A 21,051-nucleotide genomic window follows, 5' to 3' on the forward strand; every position below is an offset into this window, starting at 1 on the left:
ACGATAATCTGCCCAACAAGCGTCAAATCCTTGTTGGATGTGGGATCAGCTGAAAACGGGGCTTTAAATCTTGCCTGACTTTGAGAAGAAAAGATGAAGCAATAAGAAAGAGTTAGAAAATAGATAAAGAATAGGAAGTTTTAAATGTTTCTAGTTTAGGAGGATCTTTGGTATAAAGAAAGATGTGGCAGCAAGACAGTAATCATTCATGGGTTGATTGGCAAGCCCAAGAAAATATTTGCAAAAGATTACAACATGACCAAGGTAGGTATCAGCCAAGCTGTGCAGTGAAAAAGCTTAACATTAGAGTAACACTGTTTTCACCTCATTAAATTCATAAAATATCTTTTGATAAAGGACTACACTATGGGCTATTGAGAAGGAAACATTTTAAAACAATTCTTATTTCATTAGCCTATAGGCCTATGCAGAGTAACTGTAACTTACACATTTTGATTACAAATCTAGCATACTTTTCCACAACCATCCCCTAATCAGTTAGTAAGAATGTCTAAAAATTTTGTACATCCTGTCATCTCATCCAAGCTTTGCCTGACCCTCAAAGTTTTTTTTTCAAATGAAAGTAGGCTACATTGAGAAAAATTTCACCTGAAATTTTCAGCTAGAATGGATTTGGCTGGAGGGGGAGTGTAGTAGTTTAAGTGAGAAGAACTTTACATGAAGGAATTTTTAAGGAGAGAAGCCAAATTGTCTGGCATTATTTAAAAATGATGAGAAATTAGCCTAAATATTAAAAACAAGTTTTTCAATTTAATGCAAAGAGCAGTAAAGTTTTAGTTTTGTTCCAAGTGCTCTAAACAGTTTAGAGCACTTAGAAATGCTAATTCTAGAAGTGCATCCATTTTTGGTTGACCTTCCTCCTCCATGGGGCAACCTAAAAATACATAAACAGCAACAGTACCTGGGTGTGTGAAAACTGAATAAAGTATTATTGGCTAAATTTGTGAGATAGAACATTTATTTCTGCTTATATTTGCAGTTTTCTGCTTATATTTATCCTTTAGTGTCATTTTAAGTGGCTTCCCTTAGCATTTGACTTTTATTACCTGGATTTTAAAGCTAGTAGATATTCTCTATCCCCATGGGTATTTCCCAACAAGCCAAATAATCAAAACAAACCAAACACTTCTTCTTTTTCCAAACTTATAAAGTTGCATTTGCCAAAAGCTACATTTCTATAACACCATAGAACACATTGTTTCAGTTGTTTTTCATGTACTTCCAGAGATAGTCTGTGCAGAAGAGAGCAATATCAAACAATCAAGAGACCATACTTGTACTGACTAGATTTTTAATCCTTAAGCTGCTGAGAATAGATGATTTGAGTATTGCACTTCCCACAGTTTCTTTCTACATCCAGAATTTTCAAGGCAATAATTAATCTCTGAAACCTTTGGAGCATTGGCTCAAAAGTAATTGAATGAAGTTTTTTTTTTTTGATATGATCTCAGCATTTTTGATTATGTTTAGTGCTACTTATATTGACAATAAAAATTGCATTTTAACAAAAGTATGCTTCTAACATATCTTGAATTCTGTCCCTGAGCAGTGTTATCTTATTTTTCAAAGAGCACTGTAGTAGTCTGACTAAATACAGAAATGAGCAGCAAACATCAGAGACAGTCACCAAGAAAAAATCTGGATTGCTGCAAAGCATGTAAGATGGGGCTAAAGGATGATACTTTTGCCCTTTCATTCAATATGTGTGATGCATTTTTGTGCATTGAATGCATTGAAATGAGCAAGTTGGAGTTTGGTTTGTAAGAGCAAAATTAGATGTTCATTTTCAACAATCAAAACTAAGCTTCAAGATAAATTTGAAAAACTACTAAAACCAATAAATGATCAATTAACACAGATAGAAAAAGAGGTATCTGCCAAATGTTGTGTTGAGGATGTAAAGAAGCATGCCACTACATTGCTCAAAGTTCATTTTGATAACCTTAGTGAAAAATTGAAAATGAAATAAAAAGCAAAGAAACATCCAAATGATATTCTAGAAGATTTGGTCATGAAGCAAAAAAAATTAGTTGTATTTAGACTTCAAGAGAATCCAAACTGTAGTACTAAGAAGAGTCAAAATAAGGTTGATTTAAAGCTCCTGAATCAAGTAATTTTGCAGAATTGCCCAGTCAAATGTTCATTTACAGTTTGTTTGGGAAGACTAAATAATGGAAAATGTTGTCTGATCATACTGTTTTTCCATAGCCCCATAGAATGTGATGCTGCTTCTTTCTTCTTGAGTGGTAACCTGAACACCATAAAATCCTCATACCCAACTTTTAACTTTTCTCATGGTCACACAAAATTGGAACTTGCTCAAAAGAAAAGGTATAATGCTCTGAAAGAGGAACTTAACCAAAAAGTGACAGCAGGAGAATCAGGCTAGAAAATTAAAGATGGAAAGGGTGATCTAAAACTTGTAAAGATAAGCTCTTTTCAAGGAGAACATAGCTTGCAAATCCCTAGGGAAGCAGTTATGGAACAATAATTTCCTAGTGCTCTACACCAATGCAGATACTTTATCAAATAAAGTTGAAGAATTACAGTCATTGATGTCTGTGCATAAGCCTCATGTTGTTGTTGTTACTGAATCTTTGCCTAAGAATTGTGCACATCCAGAAGCATATTTTCAACAGGTTGAAGGTTATACTTTATTAGTGAATACTAACTATAAACATGGAATTTTTGTTTTATGTTCATTTGTTGCTTAAGTACACAGAAGTAAATGATCCTTTAGCACTGAGTATTAATGAATATTTAGTGGTTGATGTAAAATTTCCTAGGTCTACAAATAGTATTAGAACTGTTGCAGTGTATAGAAGTCCTAGTGTTAATGAGCTATCTCCAAATAATAATGCAAATTTATTGCAGTATCTTCACAATGTTTCAACAGTTAGTTCAAGGGTATTAGTTGTGGGTGGTTTTAACCTACCTTCCATTGATTGGAAAAATCAAATAACCTTGCTTTCTAATCAATCATTTCCTTCAAAAATTGCAGGATATGTACCTATGCCAACACATTCAGGAGCCTACATGATTTTGGGATGATTCAGATCCTTCTGTCCTTAACTTGGTAATAACAAAATCTCCTGACAATGTTAGAAATATTGAAATTCTACCTCCATTATGGAAAAGTGATCACACTGTTCTTAAACTGTCATTAAAATTTTCAAGTGATGATTCCACTCCTCAAAAACAGACCCTTAAATATAATTACACTAAAGGTGATTATGAGTCTTTCCGAAATTTCATTTTATCACTATGTATCACAGAACAGTTGAGGGAAAATAAATATGATGTTAATGAGGTATTTGAGCTGATTCATGAAGCTTTGGTAGTGGGTCAAAACAAGTTTATTCAAACTATAGCTTTTAGTCAGCTCTATAAAAATAGGCAAACTCTTCCTCGAGAAATTCTACAAGCTATTAGCAAAAAAAATTATTGGTGGTGTGAGCATATTAAAATAAGAAGCACTGAGTCATGGATAAGATATAAAAGAGCAAGAAATACAGCAACTAGGCTTCTTCAGTCAAATCATGAGGCACTTGAATCTTCTATCATTGCATCTGCTCAAAGTTGCCCAAAAAGGTTTTGGAAATATATAAGAAAAAACCAGACTTCACAGTCCCCATCCTCAACTTCATTCACTGACCCTGAAATACAGACAAATATAGATGATGATAATGAAAAAGCTAAACATTTTAATAAACTTTCCTCATCTGTTTTTACACAACCTCACAGTGAAACTCCTATTGATCCTATTTTCTCTACCAATTTCACAATAGATTTTGATGATTCTGATTTTGATGATCAACAAGTTTTTGAGGTCCAGAAGCATCAAAAAACAAATAAATCACCAGACATTCATGGATTTTCAAACCATATGATCCAAGAGTTTGCAACAGTACTCACTGAACCACTGACATATTTGTATAAGTGTGTTTGGCATCTGGTACTTGCCCTTTGGCATGGAAAAAAGCAATAATTAAACCCCTGTATAAAAGTGGCACAAAAACACAATTTAAAAACTATAGACCAATATCAAACACTTCAATTTTTTCCAGAGTTGTGGAAAAACTAATTGTCAAGAGAATACAAAATTATTTTGAATCAAATCTTCTTTGGCATCCATCTCAACACTGTTTCCTTAAAAAAAAAAAAAAACGCTCATGTTATACACAGCTTTTGGAAGTAATTACTGACTTCTATAGGATGGCAGATGAAGGTCTCAGGTTTCATTGCATTTATATAGATTTTTCTAAGGCGTTTGATAAAATTTTCATTCTGCTTTTACTTCAAAAGTGTGAGGTATATCACCTTGGTGCCAGAACATTGAATTGGATTGGTGATTATCTAACAGGCAGGACGCAGAAAGTGATTGTAGGTGATGCTTTGTCCTCTTCTGAGATAGTTCTAAGTGGCATTCCACAAGGTAGTTGCCTTGGTCCAGTACTTTTCTGCCTTTTCATCAATGAATTGCCTCTTGTTGTCCACCATTCCACAGTTAAAATCTTTACAGATGATGTAAAGCTCTACTGCTCCTTGACAAATTCAGATGAACCTTTGTTGCTTCAAAAAGACTTGGATGCAGTGCACAATTGGTGTAATGCTAACTCATTGTTTGTCAACGAAAATAAGTGTAGGGTCATCCATTACTTCGGCAAAGTAGAACAAAGTTACCAATACCATCTTGCTGGACATTCAATCTTACCTGTTGAAAATGTCAGTGACCTTGGTGTTCATTTTGAATACCAACATTTCATTCAAAATGATTTCTGTCCTGTAGATAGATAGATAGATAAGTGTATTTTAAAGCCAAATACACAGCCATGAACACAGTACAATAAAATAAACAAAAGGTACAAATAACACAAACTTTGATCAGCAATTATCATAAAAGACTTAAATGAAACACTGCATTAACCTAATACTAGTACTTGGAAAAAAAAATTAATGAAATTAATTAAACATAAAACTTGAAAAAATAAAATTATCAGCAGAATTAATGAGGGGTTACCTACCTTATTATCTACCCCTATAATGTTATTACAAGCTAAAATTTTGAATTAGCTTACCTACTCTGGCATAAATAACTCCTGTAGAGCAATTCTGCTTATTCAACCAAGAACTTCCTTTTAGATGTTCTATCTTCTGTTTATATGTTCCTATGTCTGTATATTCACAACATTCCAAGCAATGGATGGCTAAACCTATAAGCAAGAAAAACCTAGTCAATTTATATGCACACAAAATCAAAATTTCATGAGATTAGCAAAACTAATGAGATTAGTTGAAATTGGAGAGTAATGTTCTATTTTCTGAGATTCATGGTTTTGGTGCCATTTGTGTAGAGAATAGTGTTCCAAAATTGTAATAATCATGCATTCCGTTTTTAGAATAACCATGCAAATGGTGGACCACATTTGCCACCCTGACTTGATTCTGTATTCAATGCTCATTCCAATAAATGCCATAATTACGTCCCATTCCCCATTAATTAGGCTAAATATAGTCCTAGGCATTTGAAGAAAAGTTTACTGATTTTATGGGATCATCGTCATTTAATGTGCTTTTTTCTCATCAATGATTATTTCATGACGTCAAATAAAGCAAGTTTGAAATGAAAGTCAAAAAACTTTTGTGTATGGCTTAGGACTATTTCTGGTCCCGTGTGGGGGGTCTTGGGGATGGAATGAAATTGCAATTGCTGTGACTTAGATTTTCAAAAGAACATTCAATGGAGAATCAAATAGTATCTTTTGTCTTTTTGTTCTGTTCTTAAACAGCCTTAGCCCTCATCAGTTGGTCCATACCACCATCAGTTGGACCATTATGCAAAGTAATGCCAATTTAAAAAAAGGGGGGGGAATCTTTGCTATTCTAGGATTTGGTTGATTTTGGAGAAGTAAAATTCCAGGAATGGATTCAGAGCCTAAATCATACTTTAAGTTAATCTCATGCTTTTCTAATGCCTGTACATTTCTATGCTTGTTCCCATGCTTATGCCAAATAAAAAAAAAAATATATCTTATAATTTCGTCAAACAGCTTTGCATGAAACTGTTCACAGTAATGCTTCTCAAGAAGAAGAAAAATAAAGTGAAAATCTTTAAAGCACTTTTTATATTTTAACGGTTTTAAGTGTAAAACTGGTTATAAGCCTCAACTAAGTGAGTACATATTTTTAGAAGATGAACCAATCCTTATTGTAACATGTTTACTCTTTTCTAGTTGACTGGGCAGCTCTTGCCCAACAATGGATATCCATGAAAGACACCAGCACAGGCTTTATCAACAATGTTAAAGAGCCATTGCTTCCAACTCCCCCTCAGCCACCTATGGTCAGAAGTGAGGACACTATGGAAATTGAAGAAGATATTGAAAATCCACTTATCTTTGATGTACATCACAAAGGTACTATTGTTTAGAGTTATACTTGTTATTGGCTAATGTACTGATCTATATATTAAAAGTAACTTATCAATGTTGTTGATTCTTACTGATTGACATTTAATTATTTTAATCCCTTACTAGATAACTAAAAAAAAAATTTTTTTTTAAATGAAAGTAAAGGGTCATTGTTAAAAATTATAATTAGCAGAAAGTGTTATTAACATGAGAGACACTGCTGGCACTCATTCACCCTATGTTCTTTATAGTAAAGCTTGACTGCTGCTTACCTGAAGGCATTTTAGAATGAAAGAGATATTAGTTGCTGCTTATTGTCAGTGCTGTATTTACTAATTACAGTTCAAAACATTTACCCATGAAATTTTAATATTCACAGCGGTTAGGATAATTTGGGTCATATTAGGGGTACTTGAGTTCCTTTGAATCCCCTGCTCTTTTAGGTCAAGTTTAACTGTTTTTGTTTTGTTTTTCGTCATGATGCTCCAATTCTCAAAAAACTAGTGTTTCTAAAGTAAGAGAGAAGCTGATGTCTGCTCACTACCTATAGTTTATGACTTTGTTCAATACCATTTTGGATCTGTCCTGACCAAAATTTTGTTCTGCAGAACAAAATGGTAGAAATTGACACTTTGTGGTGGTGCAAGTTTTTTTTTTCTACTTGATTCAGGTTGGGGCGTCACATTACCCAGTGGTTTCAGCCAGGCGGTAAAAAAAGAGTCGGTAAAATAATGGCAGGAAGCTCTACTCTTTTAATGGCCTTTTTTTTGTTAGAGATAAAATTGATAAAAGAATATCTGTTTCAGTTGTTAAAAATAGTAAAGTAATTTCAATAACAATATCACTTAATTAAGGCAGCAAAAAGGACCAAGAGCTGGTAAAATCAATTCCCTCTCTATTTCTTGTGACAAGAGTTGCTGTTTACTTACTATTTGGTGCCATGAATGTTCTGATTTCTGGATACTCACCAATTGAAAGAGATGCAATATATATAAATATGAAGTTGAGGTATGGGATGGAATGTGGGCCCTAGGGCTCTCTAATTACCCTGACTAAAATCTAAAGATCTCAGAAAAGGGCTTTGTGCTCATTTTTCTACTAAAATAAATTAATGAAGCTTTTGATTTAAAATGGGCTATTGGTATAATTTGGTGCATTGCTCCTTGGGCTTTGCACTTGATGCTGCTGCAATTGGCATAGTGCTAAGCATTTTCTACAATTTTGATTAAAATGGTCAATTTGTTGCTCAAAAAAGGTGCCTGGTCTCAAAATTTGTTGACTAATGAATCCTTCTTAAATTGCCAATCATTTATTCGAGATTTTTTTTTTTTTTTTTATATATATATATATATGCCCTCCAAAAACAACTTAAGAACATTATTAAAACCTAAAATAAGCAGAAATAAAGTAGAAAATAGGTCAAACTTAAACGTAGAGAATTAATCTAAATAAATAAATGAAACTTGAAACAAACAGAAATTAAAATGAGTAATCATACTAGATGGAAAAATAATGACAGATATTATTGTTGGTGAATAGATGAAGTTATTGATATGATTGAATAGATAAAACTTCGCATAGACATCACCCAATTAGAGTAGGATTTTTCCCCTAAACCTTTCTTAGTGTCAGATATTTATTCAAACCTTATTAAAAATCAAAGAATCTTGTGCTTATTTTTTAATCCAATTTGGGTGGCTGTGTCTCCAGCCTAAATGTTCTTTTTGTACATTAGGATCCCTTTGCCCAGGAACCTGTGAACATAAGTTTCAAACTGTCTAAGAAACTTGAATTGGCAAGCCAATAATTTTTTTCTCTCCAATTTTTTACTTGAGTATTTAAGTCCTCTTGGGTCAAGGACATAGGAATATACAGTTCAGTCAATCAAAAAAGCTTTCAGTCAGTTTTTTTTTTTGGGGGGGGGTCTGTAAGATTTTTTTTTTTTTTTCCTTTTTCTTTTTACATCAGACCTAGGGATTTAAATATATATTTTTCAACCCATTTTTAAAAAAATGGCCAATCTTTAGGTAAATCAGTATTTTATATATTTTTTTCTCAAAACTTTTAAATGCAAGTTTCAATAACCCATACACAGCTTGGAATCAGAGTTAACACGTATCAGGACTCATTTATTTTTTTGCACAATTAGGAAATCTCTTTTGTTTTCAGCAGCCCCAGAACCCTGGCAGCAATGGGATAATAGGAATGAGCAACAAGTGTGGCATCCTAATCAACATTGGACTGCACCGGGCTGCTCAACTGTACATCATGTGCCACCTCCAGCTCCACCCCAGGTAACAACCGAATTTGTTTGTGTTAACTTTCTATGTAGTTTTGTTGTCTGTTATTGTCAATCCTATCATCAGGGCTGTTTTCAGCTACCAAGCTAATACGGTAGGGCTTTATATTCCTTATGGCTAGAATTGTGAATTTAAGATCAAGTACTTAATTGTGAAATTAAGCGAAAACAGAAAGTGATTGGCAACCATATGCAGGCTTATTTGGAAAGTGATTTTATGTTCAACTATTATGTACATTACATACTTATATGCTTTATCTACTCTAAAAACCACTATAGTTGCACATGAGCTCCATAGTGCTTAAGCTCGTTAGTAAAAAATAGCGATATTCAATACTACATAGGTGTAGCATGGTTCCAAGAGGGAGTACAAAACTTCAAAAGAGGGTTTGTTTTGGCATCTTTTCAATTTCCTAGGGGAGATTATTTTGACCTATATAGGGGCAGGGCGGTCCCTTCCCATGCGTAACAACTGTTCTGTACTTGAAAAAAGAATTGATAGTCTGTCACTTGCGTATTGTTTCTTTAGAATCGTTATATATACAGACTGAGGTATGGGTTTTAGTCAATGCTGTTTATATTTTGTATTTGCTCGAGTAGTTAAGTATGAAGATAAGAGTCAGTTGATTTATAACTTGTAGGCTTCTTTAAAAAAATTCAGTGTTAAACAAACATCATCTTTTTTTGCTCACAGAGACAATTATACCTAGGTTGCTGAGGTCAGTAAAGATAATGCCTCAAATCTAAATTAAGTGAATATACTGTAGGCATATCATAGCTGCAGTAAGCTTCTTTTTGAAGCATTATAAAGTCTGGTTTTGTTGAAAGACACAGTGCACAAAACAACAACTTTTAACACAAGTAGACTGAGAGGTGGAAATCGATCCGTGTCTTCTATCACAAAAGAGAAAAACCAAAAATTGTATTCTTCGCAAAAAAAAAGAAAGAAAAGGGAGAAGAAAAAAGTAACTGGAGATAAGGATGGGAATCACCAAATAATTCAAAGTTGATTAGGACAGCCCTCTACTGTAGGCTGAAAGAATCATCTTCTTAGTTATTCTTTTTACGTTAACAAAGACAGTGATTAACATATTAATTCAGGTAACTTGTATTTATTTGCAATGAGAGGAAGCTGCTAGTGGATGAATATTTGCTTGTAGAATTTTTTCATGCAACTCATTTTTGGAAAATAGGTTAGATATCCCTTTCCATTTTGGAGGGCAAAGATATCACACTTGTAATCTAGAACAAAAAGCACACAATTAAAAGCTAAATTTATCCTGAAATCAAAAAATAACTCCCGTTCTCTGTTTTCCTTCTTAGCTTTTTTTTAGTTATTTAGCTGATATTTAGACAAAATTGAAAAAAACTGTGTTCATTGTTTTAGTCTCCAGCATATTGGACTGCGCCTGTACCCCATTTTAGACCTCATCAGCCGCAGCCAGCTCTATACGTTCCAAGTTTACTGAGCTTGAATGTGCCCCCTGCACCAGCACCTAGGAACACAGCCAAACCACTTGCTTTTCTGAAACAAGAAAGACAAAGCCTCTTAGCTGAATCCAGTCACAAAGAAGACGATTTTGATGCTGAACAGGAGGATATACCTATGATAGGTTTGTGTGCTTTTTTTGGTGCATGTTGGAACAAGATCTTAATTGCATAGATTCATTATTATAAATTTATTTTACTGCAGATGATGTACAGTCGCTACGCTGATCATTGATTAGAGATGAAGTGACTGTGAAACTTTTTTGCTTAGTGTGTCTTAATTAAGTGGTTCTGTTAAGTTTCCTCTAAAACTTTGTTAAGGCAAATAAAAGAATTTAGGGTCATGAATCCGGTTGATGATACATACCATATAAGGCTGAAATAGAAGTTGCTCTTATTGTTCGTGCAGCAGGACCAGGCGTTTCCAGCCTCACCTGGCGTCTGGAATTCAGGTGTCAAGTGAGAACCTCAACTAGGAGTTGAAAAATGAATAGCTTAGAGTTTGGCAAAGGTATTATAACAGCCCAGATCTATCGATAACTCGTAAGATTGTAATCTTAGTTAAAATACATAAAAGAATGAATGATGGAAATACGTTTCTTACTTATATAAAAACGAATTTTTTTTATTTTCCTACTCATTAAAAGCAGTCTTTAAATCTCTTCCTTATTTTGTCCCATCTTTTTCTCATGCACAATAAAAAAAGATTGTTGCTTTTATGTGACAGGCAGCATTTATAAATTTTGACAAACGGGGTTATTATTTTTAACCTTTTTATGGGTAAATGTATTTGTATTCATTTATGGCTTGGAGATTTTTCTTTTTCACAGCCGGCTCCAGCTAAGACCAAGAATCATAAGAAACTGATATGAATCTTATCTATGAAGGTAGGGTGAGACTAAAAGCCAGGGCTATGGAGTTGGTGCAAGTTTTAGCCTACTGCTGAAACTGGAGTCATTAAAAATTAAGGCCTCAGAGTTTATGCCCTTGTAGTAATGAAAGCTTTTGCATCGGAACCATTAAAAATGAACAAAATCTGACTTCATTACAAATTAAAACTGTAAATTTAATACTTCAAGTGGTCTCGGTGTCTGTATGACATTTTTGGACCTTTAGTGGACACTTTTTACCAACAGTATTTTTCTTCTTTTTTTATTTCATTTTTCTGTCATCAGAAGTTAAATAGTTTGTTTTTTGTTTGTTTTTTTCTTCATTTTTTTTCTAATTTATTAGCTGATTTATCATTAAGAATGTCACGCATCTAAGGCTTTAGGTCGTCATGACGCTTTGACTTCTGTCTGTTTTTTTTTTTAATAATCACTTTTTCTTGCTGGATTTAAAAAAAAAAAAGTGCCTGTTTAAATGTTAAACAATGTTTTTTTTTTTCTATAATCTATCAGGATTGTAACCCTGTTTCATATTAACGTATTGAATGTTCGGGAGTTGAATCTTTTTACTCTGGTAAATTCAAGGATATTGTTAATATTTTTAATTTTTTCGGCTTTATTAATTTAAGAAATAATCCCACAGTTTTGCAAATATAAATAATATGTATCAAATTTGGTGAACTGCGAAATATTATAAAAATGTTCAGTTTGAGGATAGTGCCTAGAAGGAAGCGTAAGTGGTTTTATGAAAGTTGAGATTGAAAATGAAAGCATTCTAGGGGGATTAGCGCAGGTATCTTTAATTTTCTGACTCCAAAGCCATATTAAAATCCGTAGAGCCACAGAAAGTCCATTGTTACCAAGTTTAATTCAAAAGTCGAAAAAAGCTTAACTCTAGCAGCATAATTCGTATTTGTTTATTTAAATAATTATCATAGAACTCAAAAATGAACGCCAAGTTATGCTATTTTTACAATGTAAAAAAAAGTCACTTGTTAATACTTTCAAAATATGACGCAAAGGAGTTTACAAATCTGTCGGTTCGACACTTAACGGGTTGAAGTTTATTATGATGCCTAGTAATTCTGCTGATCAGTACAGATGGTGATAGAATAGATTATTGCTTCTCGTTTGCTAATAGTGCTTTTCCCAATTTCACTATTAAACCATGTCTTTGAGGGAATACATTGGGCTAATTCAAAAACTCAAGGGCGCTTTCGTAGTTGCTGAAGAAGGGTCCGAGCATTATTTTAGTAGCGCGTTTTGAACATCTTCTAGTTCTGCTGAGATGAAGTAGTGTTTTGAGTTTGGGGACCCCCAACGGGGCAACTATGCTCGAAGATAGACCAATGACGTTTGTATACCCTAGGAGAAGCTGGCGATCCGAGATGCTCAACCTGAGCATTTTTGTTTTAACTCTGGAGTGATTAGTGGCCTTTATATATAATATTTTCTACATGCCGCTTAAACGAGCAATCAATTGTAAACGTGACGCTCACCATTATTGCAGAGGAAACAGTGGGAAACGGTATATCTGGGATTGTAATATCCCGCTAGAGTTGATTTAATCGGATAACTTTCGATTCCTATTCAGTCGCTTTTATGCTATTTGATTGACACTGGTTGATTAAGATTGTGAAGAAAGTTGGATCGAACTGCTGTTTTTCTACCACATGCTGTACAACTTGCATGAGCTGTATAGCAGCTATTGAAGCTGCAATCATCATTTTTTTTCATTTCTATATTTATTTATTTTTACAGATGCAGTAAAGAGGAAGCAACTTCCTGCTTGGTTGCGTGAAGGATTGGAAAAAATGGAACAGGAAAAGATAAAAAAGGAGCAGATAAAGCTTCAAAAGTTACAGCAATTGGAAAATCTCCGAAAACAGAAAGAAAAAGAAGAAGACACGAGAAAAAAAGAAGCAGAAGAAAAGGGTCTAGTATTCATCCCAGGGAAAAGTAAATTTGTAAGTTCATATTCAATTAGCTCCTTAAGGCAAGATTCAAGTTTTATGACGCAGAATATCATTTTCTTTGCCACATTTTTATGGGCAGATTATATTGACAGTTAGTGTTTTTCCTGAGTAAGCAAAATAGTAACGCTCCTACATTGTCTATAGTAAAGGGTCATAAAGCTTCAATGTATTACTATTTATATATTTATATTTCTTACCACAGGCACTTCATATGTAAGTGATGGTCCTACAAAATTTGGAGGGACTCATTCAATTGGGAATTGGAAGTTCTATTGCCCTTTTAAGAGTCAGAATGGATCAGAGAGTGACCAGCCTATTCCCCCCCCCCCGCTCTTTTCCCCAAATGTATCTGATCAAATTTTTGCGATAGTCATTTTGTTCAAAATAGTCCAAAGGTCAAATTATTATGCCTCCGAGGTAGAAATACCCCCTTTCAGCCCCTGGGGCAAGGGCTGTAAGTAATGCAAGTTGCCCGTCGTTTACATATATGGTTCTTATGGAAGAACTGGTCATTTAAACTTTGGAGAGAGCTCATTCGATTGGAAATCAAAGTTTTTGCCTGCTTTTTAAGAGTCAAAAGTGATCGGGGCATCCAGCCTCTCTCTCCCCTGACATATTTATTTGACTTTTCAATTATGACGAATCAAATGCCTATCTCAAAATTTCATTCGGATGTCTTGGGGGGAAAGTGGGCATGGGGAGGGGGCTAGTTGTCCTCTGATCTGATTGGTTACTCACGAGGGCACTTAAACTTCTAATTCTATTTGAATGAGCCCTCTTCCGAGCTTACGGACCCTTGGTTCAATACGATCATCCCTGGGAAAAAAATAAACAACACGCATCCATGATTTTTCTTTGGCAAAAAGTACAAAATTCTAATTTTGGAGGCAAGAGCTTGAAACCTCTGCAGTAAGGTTCTCTGATTGTTTTTTAAGTAATTTTTTTTTTTGAGGCAGATGCCTCAAAGGGTGCATTTTAATGCAAAAACATCCTAGCTCCTATTGAGTCTTCAGATCAATACATAATTAGCCATAACGAAGGGGGTGGAGGTAGAAGTCTCGTCCTTTTGTTACCCCTTAAGATATCTGATTGATGTTTTGAGGTATCTATTTTTTACTTTTTGTGTGGCTGCTAAAAATCTATATTTCGCATTAACGTTTGTTTATTTGAAAAATTCAATTTTTGGAGGTGCTTGAAAGAAACCAATTTTCGTTCAGGGATGAACTGGCTTATATTCATAGAAATTTATTTAGATTGAAATTTAAAATTCATTTCAGTATAAAACAAGAAAAGGTACTTTGGGCAAACAAAGGATAAATCAATGGAACTTTTACTAAAATAAATTTCAAGCCCGGGGATTTTTGATGCCCTTCAGTAAACAATCAAAAGTCCCTAGTATTTCATATGAGCATAAGAGTGTTTAGAAGTGTTTGGAAACCCATGAAAGCGCAAATTATCACGAAATGTTGTGATGTTTCACCTGTCCCTCTTTGTGATAAAAAGGATGGCAAATTTAGTAAAATGGCGTTGTGTTAAAAAAAAAATTGTAGAGGAGGGGAAAGGTCGGAAAAAGACTGAGGGTTTTACACCTAATGTTAGATTTTTTTTTCTGAGTCGAAACATTTTAAGTTCAAAAACTAATTTAAATCCACTGCGTTAAGAACTTACCTTATAGTAAATAATAGATGCTATACATGTATATTACTATAGGAATGAGAAAAATAAAATTTAGTAGCATATCAGATGTCGTCAACCGACGGAGTTTAGTTAATAAATGTATTTGCCAGATAGAAGACAAAAGATAGAAATATATAGATACTGCATGTTCTTCTTGAATGGTCCATACGCATTGGTCATATTAGAATATTAGCATGAGATTTTGTAATTGCCTTCCATGATGCAAATTGACGTAATTACAGTTGTGATTGAGGGCTCCTGAGTATTGCCTCCATGAGATAAGAAGACCCCGTTAATTTATTTTCACGTTTGGCCAACTTCCTGCTAAAACTTCTGGGATGACTGGCCATAAGTTAAGGAGTGCAAAAATGATAAATTACAATTTTGCTAGATATTTCGAAATGCTGAATTGGTGGTTTAGTTTTAAATTGATGAAATGCTAAATGGTAGGTAAGTTGGTTCAGTCTGTTGTTAAGTATCTAACTTGGTTCTAGACATTTTGAAATGCTGAATAGGTGGTTTAGTTTTGAATTGTTGAAATGCGAAATGGTGAGTTATTTGATTCAGTCTGTTATTAAGTATCTAACTTGGTTCTAGACATTTCGAAATGCTGAATGGTGGGTTAGTTGGTTTCAGTCTGCTATTAAGTATCTAGTTTGGTTGTAGACATTTCAAAATGCTGAATTGGTGGTCTAGTTTTGAATTGGTGAAATGCTGAATGGTTGGTTAGTTGGTTCAGTCTGTTATTAAGTATCTAACTTGCTTATAGTCATTTCGAATTGCTGAATTGGCAAAATGCTGAATGGTGAGTTAGGTGGTTCAGCCTGTTATTAAGTATCTAGCTTGGTTATAAACAATTTGAAACACTGAATTGGTGGTTTGAATTCGTGAAATGCTGAACGGTGAGTTAGTTTAATCAGTCTGCTATTAAGTGTCTAACTTGGCTATAAACATTTCGAAATGCTGAATTGGTGGTTTAGTTTTTAATTGGTGAAACACCGAATGGTGGGTCAGTTGGTTTAGTCTGTTATTAAGTATCTGACTTTGTTATAGACATTTCAAAAAGCTGAATTGGTAGTTTGAATTGATGACATACTGAATGGTGAGTTAGCAAGTTTTTTTCTATTGTTTTTATGGCTTTCGTTTCTTGATGGAACACTTTAAATGTGAAGCTTCCAGTTGAAAAAGCTTCTTTTTGTCGTGTTTGGAGCGTTTTAAAGATCAGTTTGATGATTTATAGGAAGTTTTAAGAGTTAAATTCTTATTTTAGGAGAGTGATAGCGAAAGTGATACAGAAGAGCCGCAAAATCCAGTGGAGCCTTTCAAAGTCAAACTTGAAAGAGAAAGAGAGGCTTTGAAGGTGGAGCCAGATTTTCATGAACCAATATTCAAGACTAAAGAAGAAGTTTTTCAGGAAATGGTATGTTTTTCTCTTCTTGTTTTTATTGTAGGTTATCTGCGTGAAAGTAATCTCAATGTTTTTTGTATGAGTTAAGCCCATTTTGTTGTTTTATTTTATTTTGTCCTTTAAAAAAAAGTCTAGTTTCCATAATATAAAGAAAAACACAATAAGGGTGAGTTTGCTGGTTTGGAAGTTATTTTCGCGTGTATTCTGAACCATTGCAAGGGCATTCTATTCAGGATATCATGGGAATAAAACTCCTTAGAGCTCCATGGAAGAAAGGAAAATAGATGTGCCAGAGATGGACGATGGAGAGAGTTTTAGAAGTTTTATGAATTGGTTCCGATTATTAAAAAGGGGGTACATGGCATAAGAAAATTTGCGGGCTAAAACTAGTTTTTTCACTGAATATACTTCCAATTGTTTTACAGTTTTCTATGATCTCTTCTTACTTGGATCAAAAATGAAAATTTGGGCCGTCAGACCAAATTGACCCTAAAGAAAAGGTGGGGGGGGGCTTTAATTCAGCTGCTAATACCGTAGTTTTTCCAAGGCGAATCTCTTTATTTTTATGAATACCTTGTTTTAAAGATGAAATCCTGAGTCAAGTTGAAGAAGTTAAACTATACAGTCCCTCCAGTTCTGTTTCTTTCTAAAATAGTGACATATATTAATGAGATCAGTAGACACCCTAAAATTGAACTCTTCATTTATTTTCTTTCAGCTGATCAAAGTGAAGCGTATAATGACGGAGGTACTACTAGATGTAACCACAGTGGAAATCAACAGTGTTGCGAAAGAAGAGCTGAGTAGAGCTAAAAAGAAAGGTATTTTCAATGGTAGCCTATCGTCAAAAAACTATGCTTTTCTTAAAGGTTTTATCTTGAATTATATGTTTCTTATTGTTCTAGACAATTCTCTTTGTTTAATATATTTGGAACACTTTATAACTGTCTTGAGTTACAGATTCCCAGTACGTCCTCTTTGAATATTCGGCTTAGTTAGTTTTTGGCTAGAGTGGCAAAATTCAGCTCATGTTAGCGCCTTATCTTTTTTTTGCTCTTATCTTGGCGTGTGTACACTCATGTCACTTGACCACTATATCGCTTTATTGAGCAGTGTACACAATCTTCAAGGGTTTTCTTCCTGGCTTCTCCCTGTAAATATACCTGTACTTTTTCTTGGGAATGTCATTGGATTAATTTTCAGTTTTTTGTCATACGTGCCCAGTTTTAAAAACTTTTAAAACTTAGAAGTTTTTCTAAGTAGGAGGGAAGTCTGAAATCCGTAAAACGTTTTTTGTACAATTTTTTCTAGGGAGGGACACTCCTCCCCCGGTTATAGAAATGGGTTAATGCGAAATTTTAATCATTTTGTTATTTAGTGAAATCGTTATATTTGTCAGTTGCTGGTTTCCTTTTTTCTATGTGGCAGGGCTACTTAATGCAAGGAGGCGACCACAATTGTCAATGAGTTGAGCAATCTATTAAAAAAAAAAAAGTTCTTTTGAACTGCGTAAGACGTGTCTAACGTTTGAAAGGCACAAAGCATTAAAAATATAATAAGAAGCATGAAAATTTAATATAACTATTATCCAATTTTTATTTTTTTATTTTTTTGCATTTTTTGTATTAACTATGATGCAAAAAAGAGTTCGGTAAGTGTTTTTTTTTTTACGCAAGTTGCATATTGAAGGTGTGAAAGGCTCTATGGCTCGCAAGCCGTGGTTAGCCCACTCCTGGCCTACGAAGTTTAATATTTTTGGGGCTATAAAATCGGATAGAGAATCCAAAGGCCAAAATGCGCATAAAGCTTGCAAGACACAGTTTTGTCGCTCCTACTCTATAAAGTGATATATTCAGTGTATTATAAAATCTAAGAGAGCTCAGATTACTTCAAAACTGTTAAAAGCTCCGAACGCATCTTTTTGTTCCTAAGGTCATTTTCATATCTACGAGTTTAAGCCAACAACGAATTCCAAGGTTTGGACAAGAGAAATTATGACTAATCGGAAAATAAATAGTACCTGACATATGCTTAATGGTAAAAACTGAGTGTGAAAATTCCAAGAGTTCAAAAAAACGCATTTAACTGCATTCCTTGTGACAAGTCAAAAATTGAAAGTTTTTTATGCTAGTTGGAATGTAAATTGCCTGTAGCTGAACATTGAGAAATATTTACAGTATACCAAATAATATTTAAAAAGTAAAATTAACTAGATTGAAAAAAAAATATAATAACTTTACTTCTAGTAATTTCTCCGTTCTGAATGTAACGTAAAAAGTTAGATCTGAAGCTAATTAAGTTATTTCTGTAACATATCCCTACAATTTGAATGTACTGTTCATATAGCCTACTTAGTGTTTATGCATGAAAGCCTGGAAAAAGCTTCTTTTTTTTTATCTGAAGTTACAAATAGAGTATTTTATCCAATAAAATTTTTAAAAACTGATAAGAAAAGGAAACTAGTAATGTGAAACTTTTTATAAAGAAAAACTTGGAGCTGATTACAAAATTTTTCGCCCGTATTTGAATGTAAAGTAAATGGCATTTCCTCAAAATGAAAAAGTTCGCGCATTTCGATCGTAAACTGAATGAAATGGAATTTTTGGATGCAATCCATAGAATTGCAATTGCCACCTACTGGGTAATAAGGTTAAAGTCAGACAAGTTTCGCTGTTTCTTCAAAACTTTCAACCATTTGAAAAGTAAGTTCCAGTTCTGTTCAGGGTCAAAAATGTTTTGAGGAAATTTCATTCCTGTTTAGCGTGATAAAATAGGTGATAATTTTCTTTTTTTTTCTAAAATAGGTATTTCTTTAAAAATTTTAGAATTTGCAGGAAAATGCTACTCTTTTTGAGTTTTTTCAGCCGATGAACTTCTTCTGCAAGTTCTACATCTGAATTACGTAAGAGATTAAATTGATTGTTTTTTTAAGCCTCCAATTCAGCCTTAGTCAAGGGACAGGCCTTGCAGTCTCTATCTGGAAAACTTGGTAAGTGTCGCTCGTTTTTCTTATTGAGTTATTAAATCATAATAAATGGTGAATGCTGTAAAAACACAAAAAGATCTGTAAAAAAAAAGATTTGCTAGTGAAAATCCTTAAAAAAACTTTACTTTAAAATTTTCCTGTGTAAAAATTTCGTCAGGTACAATCGAATTACTCATTTAATTTTATAAATAGTTGAAATACTTTATGTGTATTTCACAGTGGTAATGTTGAGCGTAATTTCAACTATTTGAAAGGCTGATTTTTTTTTTTTTACAAAGGCATGGTTTTAATGAAATGTTCTTATTTCATCATCAGTACAAGAGCATTTTTACTTAAACCTTATCTGCATGTTACCAACTAGTTTTCATATTTGCTCATCGTCAATTTTCTTTGAGATAGCAAGAGATTATGCTGTCAAATTTGTTCAGTATAATATTGATAACTTACGATCCCTGAAACACAATATCATGTTTTGAAGACCTTCAAGGGATTCTCATATTCAAAGTGTCATTGAAAGCAGCTTGATTGAGATCCATATTATTTCAGGTTAGGTTAGGTTGTTCAGTTTAATATTGATAACTTACGATCCCTGAAACACAATATCATGTTTTGAAGACCTTCAAGGGGTTCTCATATTCAAACTGTCATTGAAAGCAGCTTGATTGAGATCCATATTATTTCAGGTTAGGTTAGGTTGGGTTGTTCAGTTTAATATTGATAACTTACGATCCCTGAAACACAATATCATGTTTTGAACACCTTCAAGGGATTCTCATATTCAAAGTGTCATTGAAAGCAGCTTGATTGAGATCCATATTATTTCAGGTTAGGTTAGGTTGGGTTGTTCAGTTTAATATTGATAACTTACGATCCCTGAAACACAATATCATGTTTTGAACACCTTCAAGGGATTCTAATATTCAAACTGTCATTGAAAGCAGCTTGATTGAGATCCATATTATTTCAGGTTAGGTTAGGTTGGGTTGTTCTGTTTAATATTGATAACTTACGATCCCTGAAACACAATATCATGTTTTGAACACCTTCAAGGGATTCTCATATTCAAACTGTCATTGAAAGCAGCTTGATTGAGATCCATATTATTTCAGGTTAGGTTAGGTTGTTCTGTTTAATATTGATAACTTACGATCCCTGAAACACAATATCATGTTTTGAACACCTTCAAGGGATTCTCATATTCAAACTGTCATTGAAAGCAGCTTGATTGAGATCCATATTATTTCAGGTTAGGTTAGGTTGGGTTGTTCTGTTTAATATTGATAACTTACGATCCCTGAAACACAATATCATGTTTTGAACACCTTCAAGGGATTCTCATATTCAAAGTGTCATTGAAAGCAGCTTGATTGAGATCCATAGTATTTCAGGTTAGGTTAGGTTGTTCAGTATAATATTGATAACTTACGATCCCTGAAACACAATATCATGTTTTGAAGACCTTCAAGGGGTTCTCATATTCAAACTGTCATTGAAAGCAGCTTGATTGAGATCCATAGTATTTCAGGTTAGGTTAGGTTGGGTTGTTCTGTTTAATATTGATAACTTACGATCCCTGAAACACAATATCATGTTTTGAACACCTTCAAGGGATTCTCATATTCAAAGTGTCATTGAAAGCAGCTTGATTGAGATCCATATTATTTCACGTTAGGTTAGGTTGGGTTGTTCTGTTTAATATTGATAACTTACGATCCCTGAAACACAATATCATGTTTTGAACACCTTCAAGGGATTCTCATATTCAAAGTGTCATTGAAAGCAGCTTGATTGAGATCCATATTATTTCAGGTTAGGTTAGGTTGGGTTGTTCTGTTTAATATTGATAACTTACGATCCCTGAAACACAATATCATGTTTTGAAGACCTTCAAGGGGTTCT

The 21,051-nt window shown here is 33.8% G+C and overlaps 1 protein-coding gene across 2 annotated transcripts in view; it reads left to right on the forward strand.

Annotated features, from left to right (window-relative positions):
* The first annotated feature begins 73 nt into the window (after window positions 1-73).
* LOC136030317 (arginine/serine-rich protein PNISR-like) overlaps window positions 74-21,051 on the forward strand; it is a 51,732-nt gene continuing 30,754 nt past the window's right edge. The window contains exons 1-8 of one of the 2 annotated variants that reach the window (XM_065709212.1): window positions 74-264; window positions 6,255-6,437; window positions 8,601-8,725; window positions 10,118-10,343; window positions 12,867-13,072; window positions 16,029-16,178; window positions 16,885-16,987; window positions 19,099-19,155. In XM_065709212.1, the coding sequence (XP_065565284.1) occupies window positions 183-264; window positions 6,255-6,437; window positions 8,601-8,725; window positions 10,118-10,343; window positions 12,867-13,072; window positions 16,029-16,178; window positions 16,885-16,987; window positions 19,099-19,155 (1,132 nt within the window). In that variant the 5' untranslated portion in view covers window positions 74-182. The remainder of the gene's footprint in view (window positions 265-6,254; window positions 6,438-8,600; window positions 8,726-10,117; window positions 10,344-12,866; window positions 13,073-16,028; window positions 16,179-16,884; window positions 16,988-19,098; window positions 19,156-21,051) is intronic. The other variant, XM_065709213.1, reaches the window with a different exon arrangement.

Source organism: Artemia franciscana, chromosome 8 (assembly GCF_032884065.1).
Source record: "Artemia franciscana chromosome 8, ASM3288406v1, whole genome shotgun sequence".
Taxonomy (NCBI): Eukaryota; Metazoa; Arthropoda; class Branchiopoda; order Anostraca; family Artemiidae; genus Artemia; species Artemia franciscana.